This window comes from Oratosquilla oratoria, chromosome 16 (genome assembly GCF_046742065.1).
Source record: "Oratosquilla oratoria isolate Oo_2021 chromosome 16, ASM4674206v1, whole genome shotgun sequence".
Lineage (NCBI taxonomy): Eukaryota > Metazoa > Arthropoda > Malacostraca > Stomatopoda > Squillidae > Oratosquilla > Oratosquilla oratoria.
Genome location: NC_134792.1, coordinates 45079408 through 45093306, shown reverse-complemented (window position 1 = coordinate 45093306; position 13899 = coordinate 45079408). Strand labels below are relative to the sequence as shown.

The 13899-nt window shown below is 40.5% G+C and overlaps 1 protein-coding gene across 3 annotated transcripts in view; it reads right to left on the bottom strand.

Moving 5' to 3' along the window:
• Window positions 1–13899, bottom strand: part of Dora (zinc finger SWIM domain-containing dorado) — a 69912-nt gene that overhangs the window by 50638 nt on the left and 5375 nt on the right. For all 3 annotated transcript variants that reach the window (XM_076199634.1, XM_076199636.1, XM_076199635.1), the window contains exons 2-9: window positions 10650–11044; window positions 10217–10465; window positions 9915–10081; window positions 9016–9189; window positions 8660–8796; window positions 8349–8544; window positions 5132–5381; window positions 126–1255 (exon numbers count right to left, since the gene is read on the bottom strand). In XM_076199634.1, the coding sequence (XP_076055749.1) occupies window positions 126–1255; window positions 5132–5381; window positions 8349–8544; window positions 8660–8796; window positions 9016–9189; window positions 9915–10081; window positions 10217–10465; window positions 10650–10830 (2484 nt within the window). In that variant the 5' untranslated portion in view covers window positions 10831–11044. The remainder of the gene's footprint in view (window positions 1–125; window positions 1256–5131; window positions 5382–8348; window positions 8545–8659; window positions 8797–9015; window positions 9190–9914; window positions 10082–10216; window positions 10466–10649; window positions 11045–13899) is intronic.

Sequence of the window (13899 nt, the reverse complement as noted above, 5' to 3'; positions counted from 1 at the left end):
AACATGTGAAAAAAAAGGTAACTATCATATTCATTAAAAATGAAACAGGTTGATAACAAGAAAAAAATATTCACTTACAATTATAAGAGAAAGATAGAGAGAAAAAAAGGGCACAACATCCAAACCTTTGTTGATGCAGGTGGCCGAGCCATTTCCAGACCAAACATTGCCACTTGAAAAGCCAAATAAGTGTTTTTGGGGTTTTCTGCCAGAACAGTGCAAAGGAAGGCACATTTGGCCAAGGTAGCCGAGGCCAGGCACGAGATCTGGTGAGAGGCTGGATTCACCTTTTTCCGTTTACTCTTGCTCTGTGGTTGGGGGATCTCCACCATCAAGTTAGGAGGGTTGGCTAAGAGCTCCTGAGCAAGCTGAACAGCCAAGCAACTTGCCTCTTTCACATGCCCGTGAGCATGCAAACCTTCTGCACGTGCAAATAAAATCTCCAGGGGATCTTCCAATTTCTTAATACCTGAGAAGACGGAGTCATTTCTCTCACTGGAAGATTCACTTGCTTTGCTGACCTCGACTAGCATGTTCGCATTATAACAATACAGATCATATTCATCCACCAGTCTGTCTGCTGATGAGTATCGCACCCCACTTCTTCTATTTCGATTATCACTCTTTCTCCATCCACTTCCACTTGCCTCAGCACCCACTGACCACTCCAGAACATCCAGGTCCTCTGGGGAAGACTTATCCCTTTCATCACTATAACTAACATTATTCACCACCAAAGCTTCTGCCCCCAAGGGCCGGTCTTCTCTTGAGTTCTGTCTAGATACTTGACCGGAATCCCCTTGTTGTGGTGATCTGTCCTGACCAGAGTCACTATCTCTTCCAAGGTCTTGATCACAAAACCCTTCACTACTAACACTGCTCCTATTTCCACTTTGTCCGAGACAGAGCCGATCTTGATGGGACATGTTTCCAAGCCTGCCATCATGGTCCCCAGTGTTGGGGCTGATCACAACTCTTCTTTCTATGGGTCTCTTTATACCCCCAATCACAACATCACATTTTCTAACATGTGCTGATGACACCTGGCCCGACACTGCCTCCTGTCTGGTTGAAGAATCTTGACGGAAGCACATGACAGGGCAGTAGTACAGGGAGGAATTTCCCTGGGAATACGTTACTCCTGGAATGAAGTAGTCATTCCAATCCAGTAAGCAAGCTTCAATGGCCAGCTTAAACCCAGGAAACACCTGGGCATCATTGTTCTTTTTATTGCTGCCATTATTACTACTTCCATCTGAAATTCATGGAATAGTGAAAGTAAGTTTCGGGATAAAATTAATAGATAGCATGTGCAGAAAAAATTAACATGAGAAAAAAAATCTATGGAGATGAACATACTTATGCCAATGGTTTTTTTCCCCTTTACAAGGAAGATAGTCAAAGGCATAAAATCCACTCCCACCCATTTCATCCCCATATACTCCATTCTCATTCACCACCCCTTCCTCTCTTTTTTTCTTGGCTCTTTCTGGATGATGGGTCATCCCTGCATCTTGGCCACTGCCCTGGGTCAGAAGCAATGTAGCAAGACACAGTACATCCACAGCAGGGCCACTTCATTAAATTGGCGAGCTCCCCCTCACCTCTTCCCACCCACTCCCTTCCATGCATCACAGCATCATCCATACACAATCACTCTCCACTCATCCCTATCTTCTTTCTTCTCCCTTCCTTTCTCAACAGACATTCCCCTCTTTCCCAATGCCCCTTTTACCCCATCCATCCATCTCATCCTAGGTCGACCCCTCCTGTTCACTCCATCCACCTGTCTTCCACACCTCTCTTACTAATCATTCTTCACTCATTTTTCCCATGTGTCCAAACAATCCCAATACTCTTTCATCAACCCTATCTCCCAACTCCCTTTTCACCCTTGATCTCCTCCTCACCTCCTCATTTCTCACTCTATCCAGCCTAGTAACCCCTACCATACTTCTCAGGCATTTCATCTCAAACACATTTAAATTCTTCCTCTCGTTATGTTCCATGTTTCTGCCCCATACAAATATGTCAGCACAATCACTTTTTTATACAATCTCCTCTTAGCATCCCTTCTCAAATGTCTATTTCTCATTACACTTTGTAATCCCCCAAGGCATTTACTTGCTTCTCTCAAGCTACATTCTTCCTACACCTCCACTCCCTTTCCCGCCACATTCACACCCAAATATCTAAAGCTTTCCACTTCCTTCAGTCTCTCTCCCTTAATACTCACTTCTAATTTACTACCATCCTCTCCCCTTGCACATCTCATCACCTTATTTTTACTCACATTTATCATCAATTTTCTTCTTTTGCACACCTTCCCAAACTCCACCACTAACTTCCTTAATCTCTTCTCTGATCTTGCTACAAGCACAGTGTCGTCAGCAAACAATAAATGGCTTATCTTCCATTTTTCTCCATTCTCTTTAAACATCTGCAATCCCCAGCACATTACCCTTGCATTTACCTCTTGCTCAACCCCAGCCAAGGCAACACAACATCCTTGGGGAAGTCCCACTTTCACCTCACTGTCATTTTCTTAGCACTTCCCACTGCAATTACTTTTCCCTTCTTATCATCCTTCACATTTAGCAACTCCCTAAAATATTCTGCCCATCTTCCTCTTACTGCTATCTCTTCCATTATTAGCTTTCCATCTGCACATTTTACCTTTTCTTCTCTATTTGATTCACCTTCCCATCCTCTTTTCCTTCCAAAACATCTTTATATTACTTTCAAAAATTTCTGTCATACTCTTACCCCATTTCACATCTGCCTTCCATTTTTGTCTCCGTTGTCTTATGCTTTACTTCTCTTCTTTTTCTTTGTACTACTCATATTCTTCCTATTTTGTAACCAATCTGTGAATGCTTGTTTCTTCTCTTCTTCAACCTTCTTTGCTTCATCATTCCACAACTCACAACCCTTCCTTCTATTTGCTCCTATTCTCTTTGTTGAACATACCATCATTGCACACCATGTGACTCCCTCCTTAAAACATCCCCATTCCTCCTCCACTCCTAGTTCTACTCTATACTTCACTCCCTCCCATTCTTTTCTCAGCTTGTTCTTGTACTTCTCCTTTTCTTTCTCATTTAAGCAGTTTAGTCTAAGCACCTCCCTACCTTCTGTACTTTCCCCTTTCTTCATCTATCCTCCACTCTTGACTTACCTTCCACCAGAAAATGATCTGATATTCCACCACTCTACCCTACAAAAATGTCCATCCAAAACTCTTCCTACTCTTCTCCTAGTTAATACTATATTGTCCACTAAACCCCTACTTTCTACCCTTCCATCCACCACCCTATCCTATGCTTGACTTTCTTCCTAAACACTGTATTTACTATCATCAACTCTCTAGATGCACATTCACCATCAACTCTCCACTACAATTTTTTCCTGGAACTCCACATTTTCCAACCACTAAATCTATTGGTTCATCTCCTACCCTAGCATTGAGATCTGGTACCACTACATTGACATTTCTCCCTAAACCCCCTGTGCACTTATTCAAATCTATCCAAAATGCTTCTCTTTCCTCTACCCTCTTCTCACTACCATGCCCATATGCACTTACAAAGACCCACATCTCCCTTCTCAGTTTCACCTTCATCCACATAAACCTTGAAGAAACCTTTCACTCCACCACATGCTTGCCTATTTTTTCATTTACTAGTATAGCCACCCCTTCTCTCCCTCGTCCTCTCTTCACTCCTGACACCCTCCCCACTACACTCCCAAACTCAAATTCACCCCTCCCTTTCAACTTAGTTTCGCTCAATGCCAATGCATCCATTTTTCTTCTCACAAACATACTGCCTATCTCCTCCCTTTTGCTCTCATCTGTACCATATCCATGCACATTAATAGACCTAAACCTTAGGATACTGGTTGGAAAACTCCTCCCAGACCCTCTTATGCCTTTGATTTTTTTTAGGAATGTCCCCTGTGGGCTACAGAGTAGGATGTCTAGTCCTATCCCTGTCCTGTTTTTGTTGCCTTTTATGACTCAAGTGGGAACACTTGGTGGCAGTATTCTTTCTCCCCTACCACAGGGTTTGGCAAAAAAGGAAATGTATATTCAGAGAAGTAGTAGAGGACAGTATTAAGAGTGGTGGGGCAGCATAACAGAGGGATAGTTACAATATAATAAAGTATAGTAAGTCCTCATTATACAGTACATATGCGTTCCTGAAAACCTTACAGCAAATTGAAATTACTGTATGCCGAATGCGGGAAGAGACTTATTGTTGTGGTGGCTGCATGGCATGGTGGCGCTACGGTACGGTGTAAACAAAACACAAGTGGATAATGTATCTGTGAATTTTTCTTACCGTAAATAGAATCGAGGGTATTAATTACCAAATACCGTAATTGTGAATTTACCGGATATAGAATTACTGTACAAAGGAGGACTCATTGTAACATAATTTCTCTGTAAATAGATATTTCATCTATCATAGACAAAATGATGTGTGCCTCTGATCCATATGGGCACCCCATATAGACCCTTAAGTATCAGCTGCATGCTACTGAGCAGGTTTGAACCCCTACAATAACATGCAGCCAATACCCCACATGGGCGAGATGAACGTGAATAAATCATTAAGAACTTGCCAATATTTAAAGAGTGCAAAGGGTATGTTGTGTACAGATCCACTTAACCCTCTTCCCTCGCCCCACTCCCTCTATTCACCTCAAACCACCCAATCTCTCCATCCCTTACCCTCATACATGTTCTACTACTCACATAAAAACTTTAGACAACTTCAACATACTTCCTTCTATCTTCCACATCCTATAATGTCTGTTAACCATGTCACAGACTTCCAAGTCCACAAAAACCTTAATGTTATCCTTAACCTATGCCAAAAACTGCTTGCATGTTTGTCTTTATAAAAAAAAAATTATCTAGGCACCCTTTTCCTCTCCTAAATCTAAAATGATGTCTGCCAATTACTTCTGTTCCCCTCCTTAACACCTTCTCATACACCAGATTGATCCCTCTTAATACTATTACATTCCTAGTGTCCCAATAATGCATAATTAAGAAAATAATAATAAATACTTAAAATAAATCAATAAATTACAATCTAGATTTTCCTTATCAATAATTACTAACCTCTGTTCTTGGCCACTTTATCCAACACCTTGAGATGCCACTCCTTGAACTGAATGATGAGCTGCTCTCTCTCCTGTGGTGACAGTGCAGGGTTGAGCGCTGCCAGCTTCCACAAGAGCACAATCTCATCACAGAGTGATGAACAAGCATACTGACTACCATGGCTATTGGAGTTCATGTTGTTTTTACCACCATGACCTGAGTGGCCCACATGGAGGGCAACTTTTGTGTTGACCCACCAACCCAAGATCTGTAAAGTCACAATGGTAAAAGAAATTGTAAAAAGAATAGTGAAAATGCAATAACAATAATCAAAGTATTCTATGACAATCTATCAATCTCATGCATGTGCAGCCTCAGATCTCTTTTGCAGGAGTGAGCTTGTGGCAGTGCCAAGCATCATGTCCTGTACTTCTGTGTGGTGACTCCACCTGAGGTATATGGTGTCTGGCCAATTCTGTGTTAGTATAGTTTTAGTGCCACGTGAAGACCAAAGCCTTTGTGAGCTAGTCCCATTGTGCCATTCTTGTGCCATGGGAACATTTTCTTCTCTGGGTTTTTATCACGGGGTTCCTGATTTAGTAATGAATGTTGATATTGACAGTAGTGATTGTTTGGGACCAGTGTATATAATTCTCTAAGGTTACTAAGGATGTGTGCAGTAGGTTAATTACAAACATACACCAAAGGCTTTTCCCCCTTAAAAGGGAGGTAGGCAAAAAACAAAGGCATAAAAACCACTCCCATCCATTCCATCCCCACATACTCCACTCCCATTGACCTCCCTCCCTCCCTCTTATCTTGGTTCATCCTGGATAACTTGTCATCCCTGCATCTTGCCCATTGCCCTGGGTCAGAAGTAGTGTTGCAAGACACAGCACATTCGCAGCAAGGCAACCCCCCCTTTCTGTCCCCTCAAACAGAAATGGAGACAAAAGGAAAAAATCCCTTCAGTCTGTGTCAATTTATTTTTCACACATACTCCTTCACCCTCTATCCCCCACCCACTCCCCCTCATGCATCACAGCATCATCCATATACAACCATTCTCCATTCACCCCTATCTTCTCTCCTCTCCCTTCCTTCCTCAACATAAATTCCCCTCTTTTCCAATGCCCCTTTTACCCCATCCATCCATCCATCCATCTCATCCTCGGTTGACCCCTCATGTTCACTTCTTCCACCTCTGCCTTCCACATCTCTTTTATTAATCATTCTCCACTCATTCTTTCCATGTGTCCAAACCATCCCAATACTCTTTCATCAACCCTATCTCCCAACTCCCTTTCCACCCCGGTTCTCCTCCTCCCCTCCACGTTTCTCACTCTATCCAGCCTAGTAACCTATCATACTTCTCGGAAACCTCATCTCAAGCACATTCAAAGTCCTCCTCTCTTTTGTACCATGTTTCTGCCCTGTACAGTGCTGTTGGCACAATCACTCCATATAATCTCCTCTTACCATCCATTCCCAATACTCTATTTCTTATCATAATTTTTAATCCCCCAAGGCATTTGCGTGCTTCTCTCAATCTACATTCTACCTCCACCTCCACTCCTCCCTTTCCCACCACATTCACACCCAAGTATCTAAAACTATCCACTTCCTCTAGTCTCTCTCCCTTAATACTCACTTCCAATCTGATGCTACTTTCTCCCCTTGTACATCTCATCACCTTACTTTTACACACATTTATCTTCAACTTCCTTCTTTCACACACCTTCCCAAACTGTCACTAACTTCCTCAATCCCTCCTCTGATCCTGCTACAAGCACAGTGTCATCAGCAAACAACAACTGGCTTATCTCCCACTTTTCTCCATTTTCTTTAACCATCTCCAATTCTTGACCCACTACCATTGCATTTACCTCTTGCATCACCCCATCCATATATAAATTGAACAGCCAAGGCGACATATCACATCCTTGACAAAGTCCCACCTTAACCTCAAACAACTCACTCTCTCCATTTCTGATTCTATCACAAGCTCTACCACTCTCATAAAAACTTTTGACTGCTCTTAAAAGCTCTCCTACTGTCACATATATCTGTAATACCTCCCACAGTGCCTTCCTGTCTACTGTCATAAGCCTTTTCCAAATCCATAAAAGTAAAAAAAACATCCTTACCTTTTCATAAGCTTTCTCACATATCTGTCTTACCACAAATATCTGATCCATGTAACCCCTACTTGTCCTAAACCCACAGTTCCTCACCAATTACTCTCTCTGTTTCTCTCCTAATCCTCTCAATCAAGACCCTCCCATAAGCCTTCCCAACTACACTTAACAAACTGATCCCTCTGAAACCTACACACATACTTGTCCCCTTTTCCCTTGTAAAGTGGAACTATAAAGGCACTCCTCCAGTCTGGTACTGTACCCTCTGTTAAATGAACATTAAATAACCTCACCAGCCAGTTCACCATCACTGTACCTCCTTTGTTTTAGACATTCTGCATGACACCCATCCAACCCAGGTGCCTTACCTACTCTAATCATCTTAACAACTGCCTTCACTTCATCCTTCCTTATTTCTCCTCCATTTTCCTCACTCATCACTCTCATTTTCTTAGTGCTTTCCACTGCTTTTCCCAGTGCTTTCCCTCCCTATCCTCCTTTACATTTAGCAACTCCCTAAAATACTGTGCCCATCTTCTACTGCCTGGCTTTTCTTCCATTATCATTTCTCCATCTGCACCTTTTACCTTTTCTTCTCTACTTGATTCACCTCCTCTTCCTCTCTTAATTTCTTTCCAAAACATCTTTTTATCACTTTCAAATTTTTCTGTCATACTCTGACCCCATTTCACATCTGTTCTCCTCTTTACCTTATCTTATGCTTTACTTCTCTTCTCTTTTCTTTGTACCTCTCATATGATTTCCTCATCCTATTTTGTAACCAATCTGTGAAAGCTTGTTTCTTCTCTTCAATAAGATTCTTTGCTTCCTCATCCCACCACTCACTACCCTTCCTTCTATTTTCTCCTGTCCTCCTAGGTTAATTAATAAATGTTAAAGAAAAGATACTTCACCAGCAAAAACATTCTTTAGTAATCCTTCTTATAAGCACCGAAACTATCTCTACAAACTCAAACATAAACTAGAAAAACACTATTGTGATAAACTTGAATTTCAAGCTTTTTTTAAATACAATGTGAACCTTTATATTAGCTGTTAACCTAATATTCCAGCCAAAATGAAAACCCATAACCCACCTTGTCAGTTGCCAAACATTCTTCTGTAATGATGTCCAACAGTGGAATAGCATTTCGATCATTCCTCTTGAACATCTCACGCACAATGGACAACAAGTTCCACATGCCCTCTGGTTCTCTTCCTCTCAGTGGACGAAGAAGCGAAGCCCATTCTGCGGCTACTGGTGGTGCCGTAGTACTTAAATAGTTCACATCACTGTAATGAAGCAAATCCAAACATATAAATTTTATATCTGAACACCATTCATACAGTACATCTTAACAAATACAATATACAAATCTTTGTATGACAACATATTTGTTTTGCCTACCTGAAAACTATGGGAGATGGTACACAAAACTTGACCAAAATTTTTCGAATATTTTCATGAAGATTGTTTTCATCAAGCCACCAAGCTGTCTGCTCATATATCGAGGCACCTGCAGTGGGATCTGGGGCCCCTGACACCTATGAACACAAAGTTAAACATTACTAAAGTAGTGAGTTCTAACAACTTCAAGAAACAAAACCATCTATTATATCATCATTTGTGCAATATGAAAATAATATATTGTATAGAATGACAACATTATAGATCACTTCCTTTTGGAAATACAACTAAATCTACAAAAATGTTCAGGTTACACAGTCCATGACAAAATAGAGATATACAGTAGTGAAACTTACTGTATTGATGTCAAGGGGCTGACTAGAAAGGATTTCATCAATTAGACGCTGTGCAGTTGGCAATATTTGCTGAGGTAACTCGCTAATCAAATACTGTGCAAATTTCTGCAGTTGGTCTCTTTGAAGTCTTGAAAGGGATTCGCTTACAGGAGCTCTTAATTTCACTGTATTATGCTGTTGGGAAGAAATAAACATTGTTTTACAAACCTGGCAGTGGTGGTGGTGGTGGAGGAACAACAAGAACAAAATGATGAAGACAAGGTAAAAGTGAAACACAAATCTTTGCACAGCACTTCTTGAATGGTTGAGAGATACATTTAATAATTTAAACTGTAACTGGTGGCAGATTTTGATATACTACTTGTGAGCCATATGTTGTAGAAGTGGATTTTGTTTCATTCTATGTTGTAAAAACTAATGTTACCTTAAGTTTGGATATTCATACCTGATGTACTACCATTGTAGTTATTATAAAAAAAAAATGTAGAACAGATATGCATGGCTTTAAAGATTTGATATGTTCCAAGATCTTCAAGATTGCAATTTTTCAGTTGTCCAAAGGTATTGATAATATTACTTGCAGATTTCTACTCATTGGGCATGGTTTTGCATGAAGAAGAATAAACCTATGGTGTGCTGCCTTCCTATTGTAGTTTCTATTTATCTATTTTGAAGCCATGTGTACTATGAGCATAGGCTACACCAATTTTGTTGGCAATTCTAATAAAAACTAAAATAGACATACTATCATTGGCAATACATCAAATACAAATACCTAAACTGTGGCCAATTCTGCATTACTAAACTAATATATACCTAGATGCCCACATATTTATGCAATTTAATTTTCCATTACTAGCCTATATAAAAAAAAAAAAAAAGTGTCACACAATATACACCTGATGAATCCGATGCAAACAAACGGCTACAACATGAGAACACCATGAGGCAGTTGAAGTACATGTACAATTACATGTTGTTATTCTCCCTCTATCAAAGGTGACTGCAACATTATACTGGCCTTTGGTGCCTGATGAAACAATTACGGTTGCACACAAATGAAAACCTGAAAAAGAGAAGAACTGCTCATTCCACCATCACAACTTACAGGTATTATCATTACAAGTATCCAGTATGCACGACAAGTTGACACAGTTATTACAAAGCTTTAGTCTTTGGGTTGTACAACATATTCACATACCAATCTGCAATGGATCATGGACACTCCTGTGTTTATACAGATTCTCCCCTTTTGTAAACTCCTCTGCATTGCCATTGGCCAGACAGCTGTACAGTCTGATGTCCTCTTCATTCTCTGGAAAGCTCCAAAAAGCAATCTGCAGCTGCAATTGCTCTGGTACAGGTGGCATCATCTGTTCAACAACCTCAAAGGGGATGTGTGCCGCAATAGTGCGAGCACACATTTCTGTGAGGGACATAACTTTGCCATCTATAAGAAAGGAAAAGAAAATAATTATGAATGATTGAGACCTAATGTGGGAATAGAATGCTAAGAGCTCTTTCTTCCTTTCTCCAACTATCATTTCTAGGTTAATCACTGGTTTCAGCAGTGGAACAATTCCTTGCTTAGACTATATTGAACAATGTCATAGGCAAGAAAAATAAATCTTTACCTTTCTGACCAAATCTGTTGCGTCCATAGTTGATAAGGAGGGAATTGTTGCCTGGTCGTCTCCAGCCCCTCCAATTATTGCATAAGGACTCAGGTTCACTGATCCAACTACATAGCGAGTCTTCCTCAAACCGTTCGGAATCTTCAAATGAGAACCGATCTCCTTCCTCCCAATCAAACATTTGTGGTGAAGAAGCAATCTTGGCAGTGAGTAAGTACAGGGAGCTATTATGACAACCACTGCACTCTTATGGTCTGCCTCTTGCAATGTAATACTCTTATCTCTTCCTCAGTGTCTCTGGTTCTATGGTTGGCTTCACACAACCGCGATAAGATGCCAATCAATTTACACATATTCTATACGAGTGTTGAAATTCCACGGACCTACAAGTTTCTCTGAAAAATAATGATACAAAATATAAATATTCTAACTTTATTTTCAATCACAGTAATTTTGTAATATTAATGAACAATCTCACCATTGACCAAACTTTTATGTTATCAAATACAAATTTTTATTACTGCACAATTACAGCAACTGAGATTCTTGCCAACCCTTTGGAAATAGTGCCACATCTCGTTAATTTTGTTAAGCCTCTCATCACAAATGGCAAATCATATCATTATTCTGACTACTGTCGGGTAATTCCAATCAAGAAAGAGAAACCATCAGCATAGCAAAAGACTTTATGCTGGGCAATCTGTCAGAGTGATCTAGTCTTTTTGTCACATATTCCCTGTTACTGTTTTTCAGCCAACGGGACAAGATCACTTTCACACTACAAATAATCATTGTGCATCCATTCACTACCACTAGTTATAGGACTGTGGCCCCCTAGTGGTCCATGAACCACAGGTTGAGAATCAATGATTTAACCTAATTGAAGAAAAGGCCTACTTCCCACTATAGTCTAGTGTCCATCCTTTAGTTGATTAGATTAACAATTACAATGGAAAATTACACTTATAAAAGACCTTTCATGCCATAACAAGGCCATGTGAAATCCTCACCTGCCCCTAAAATCTTGCCACTGATACTGGTTACAAAGAAAACTCAACTGACAGCTGTCTAAATACAAAGCTACTTAATTTGGAAATAGTTCCAATTATTTCTGGTTAATATTTTGGATTCATTTCTATACAAAACATATTCAGTTCCTGTTTCATAAAGTGGCTATCACAGAACTGCCTTGGGAGAACATACACAGATAGAGACTGCAATTTCATGTCTCTTTGGTCATTTTGTATGCAAAATCATGTCTATATTACATTTTTGCCCCAAAACAGACCTAAAATTCTTGCTCAGTGCTTTAGGTAAGACACCTTGAAAAACCAACGTGGGTACATCTATACAATATTTTGATATGTTTAAAGTTCATGGAGGAAGCCGAAATGACAAGAAACTTGCCCCTCAACCATTGAAAAAGCAACATTACAATAATTTTCAACTTCTAAAGTCATGACATATGAGCTATCAGCAACTTGGAAGAGTACATATTATCATCTTGAGGTCAAGCCTACTGCACAAACAACTAGCAACTTCTTATTGTACTATTGGAGAAGCTGGTCTCAAAGAATCAAACTGCATGTACGGTACCGTTATCATGAGATCAACATGGCTTTAGAAAGCACCATCCCATCTGTATATTGTTCCTGTACAGGATACTGATATGTTTTATACAGTCAATATTTTATCAACTTTATTGACATCCCTACAGACCAAGTCATTCAGCATTCTTCTGTAACAGAGGCTTCTTCTTCTTCTTTTTTAATTATTATTATTATTATAAATAATAATAATAATAATAATTATACATACATATACCAAAGGCATTTCCCCCCTTACAAGGGAGGTAGCCAAAAAGAAAAAGGCACAAAAACCATTCCCACCCATTCCATCCCTAATACACTCCACTCCCCTCCACCCTCCCTCTTATTTTGGCACCTCCTGGATGACGGGTCATCACTGCATCTTGTTCACTGCCCTGGGTCAGAGGCAGTGTCGCAAGACACAGCACATCCACAGCAAGCTGCTTCATTAAATTGGGGACCCCCCCTTTCTGTCCCTTCATGCAGAAAAGAAGACAGGGAGAAATCCCTTCAGGCTGCGTCAAATTTTTCTCACACATGGTACCTCACCCCCCCATTCCACCTCATGTATCACAACATCATCCATATACAACCATTCTCCATTCCTCCCTGTCTTCTGTCCTCTCCCGTCCTTCCTCAACGGACATTCCCCTCTTCCCCAAAACCCTTTTCACCCCATCAATCCATCTCATCCTAGGTTGCCCCTCATGTTCACTCCCTCCACATCTGCCTTCCATAACTTCTTTACGAGTCTTTCTTCACTCATTCTTTCCATGTGTCCAAACCATCCTAATACTCTTTCATCCACCCTATCTCCCAACTCCCTTACCACCCTGTCCTCCTCACCTCCTCATTTCTCACTCTATCAATTCCAACCTAGTAACCCCCTTCATATTTCTCAGATACCTCATCTCAAACACATTCAAACTCCTTCTCTCTTCTTCTCTTATGTTCCATGTTTCTGCCCCATACAGTGCTGTTGGCACAATCACTCTTTCATACAATCTCCTTTTAGCCTCCATTCCCAAATGTCTATTCCTCATTACACTTTTTAATCCACCAAGGCATTTACTCGCTTCTCTCAATCTACATTTTACCTCCACTCCACCCTTTCCTGCCACCTTCGCACCCAAGTATTTAAAACTATCCACTTCCTCCAGTCGCTCTCCCGTAATGCTCACTTCCACTCTGCTGCCACTTTCACCCCTTGTACATCTCATCACATTAGTTTTACCCACATTTATCTTCAACTTTCTTCTTTCACACACTCTCCCAAACTCTGTCATCAACTTCCTCAATCTCTCCTCTGATCCTGCTACAAGCAGTGTCATCAGCAAACAACACATCCCTGACGAAGTCCCACCTTTACCTCGAACCACTCACTCTCTTCATTTCTAATCTGACACATGCTTTACTACTCTCATAAAAACTCTTGACAGCTCCTAGAAGCTTTCCTCTTATCCCGTATATCTGCAATACCTCCCACAGTGCCTTCCTGTCTACCCTGCCATAAGCCTTTTCCAGATCCATAAAAGCCCAAAAACATCCTTACCTTTTCCAATAGCTTTCTCACATATCTGTCTTAAAACAAAAATCTGATCTACGCAACCTCTACCTGTCCTAAATCCACACTGTTCCTCACCAATTACTCCCTCTCTTCC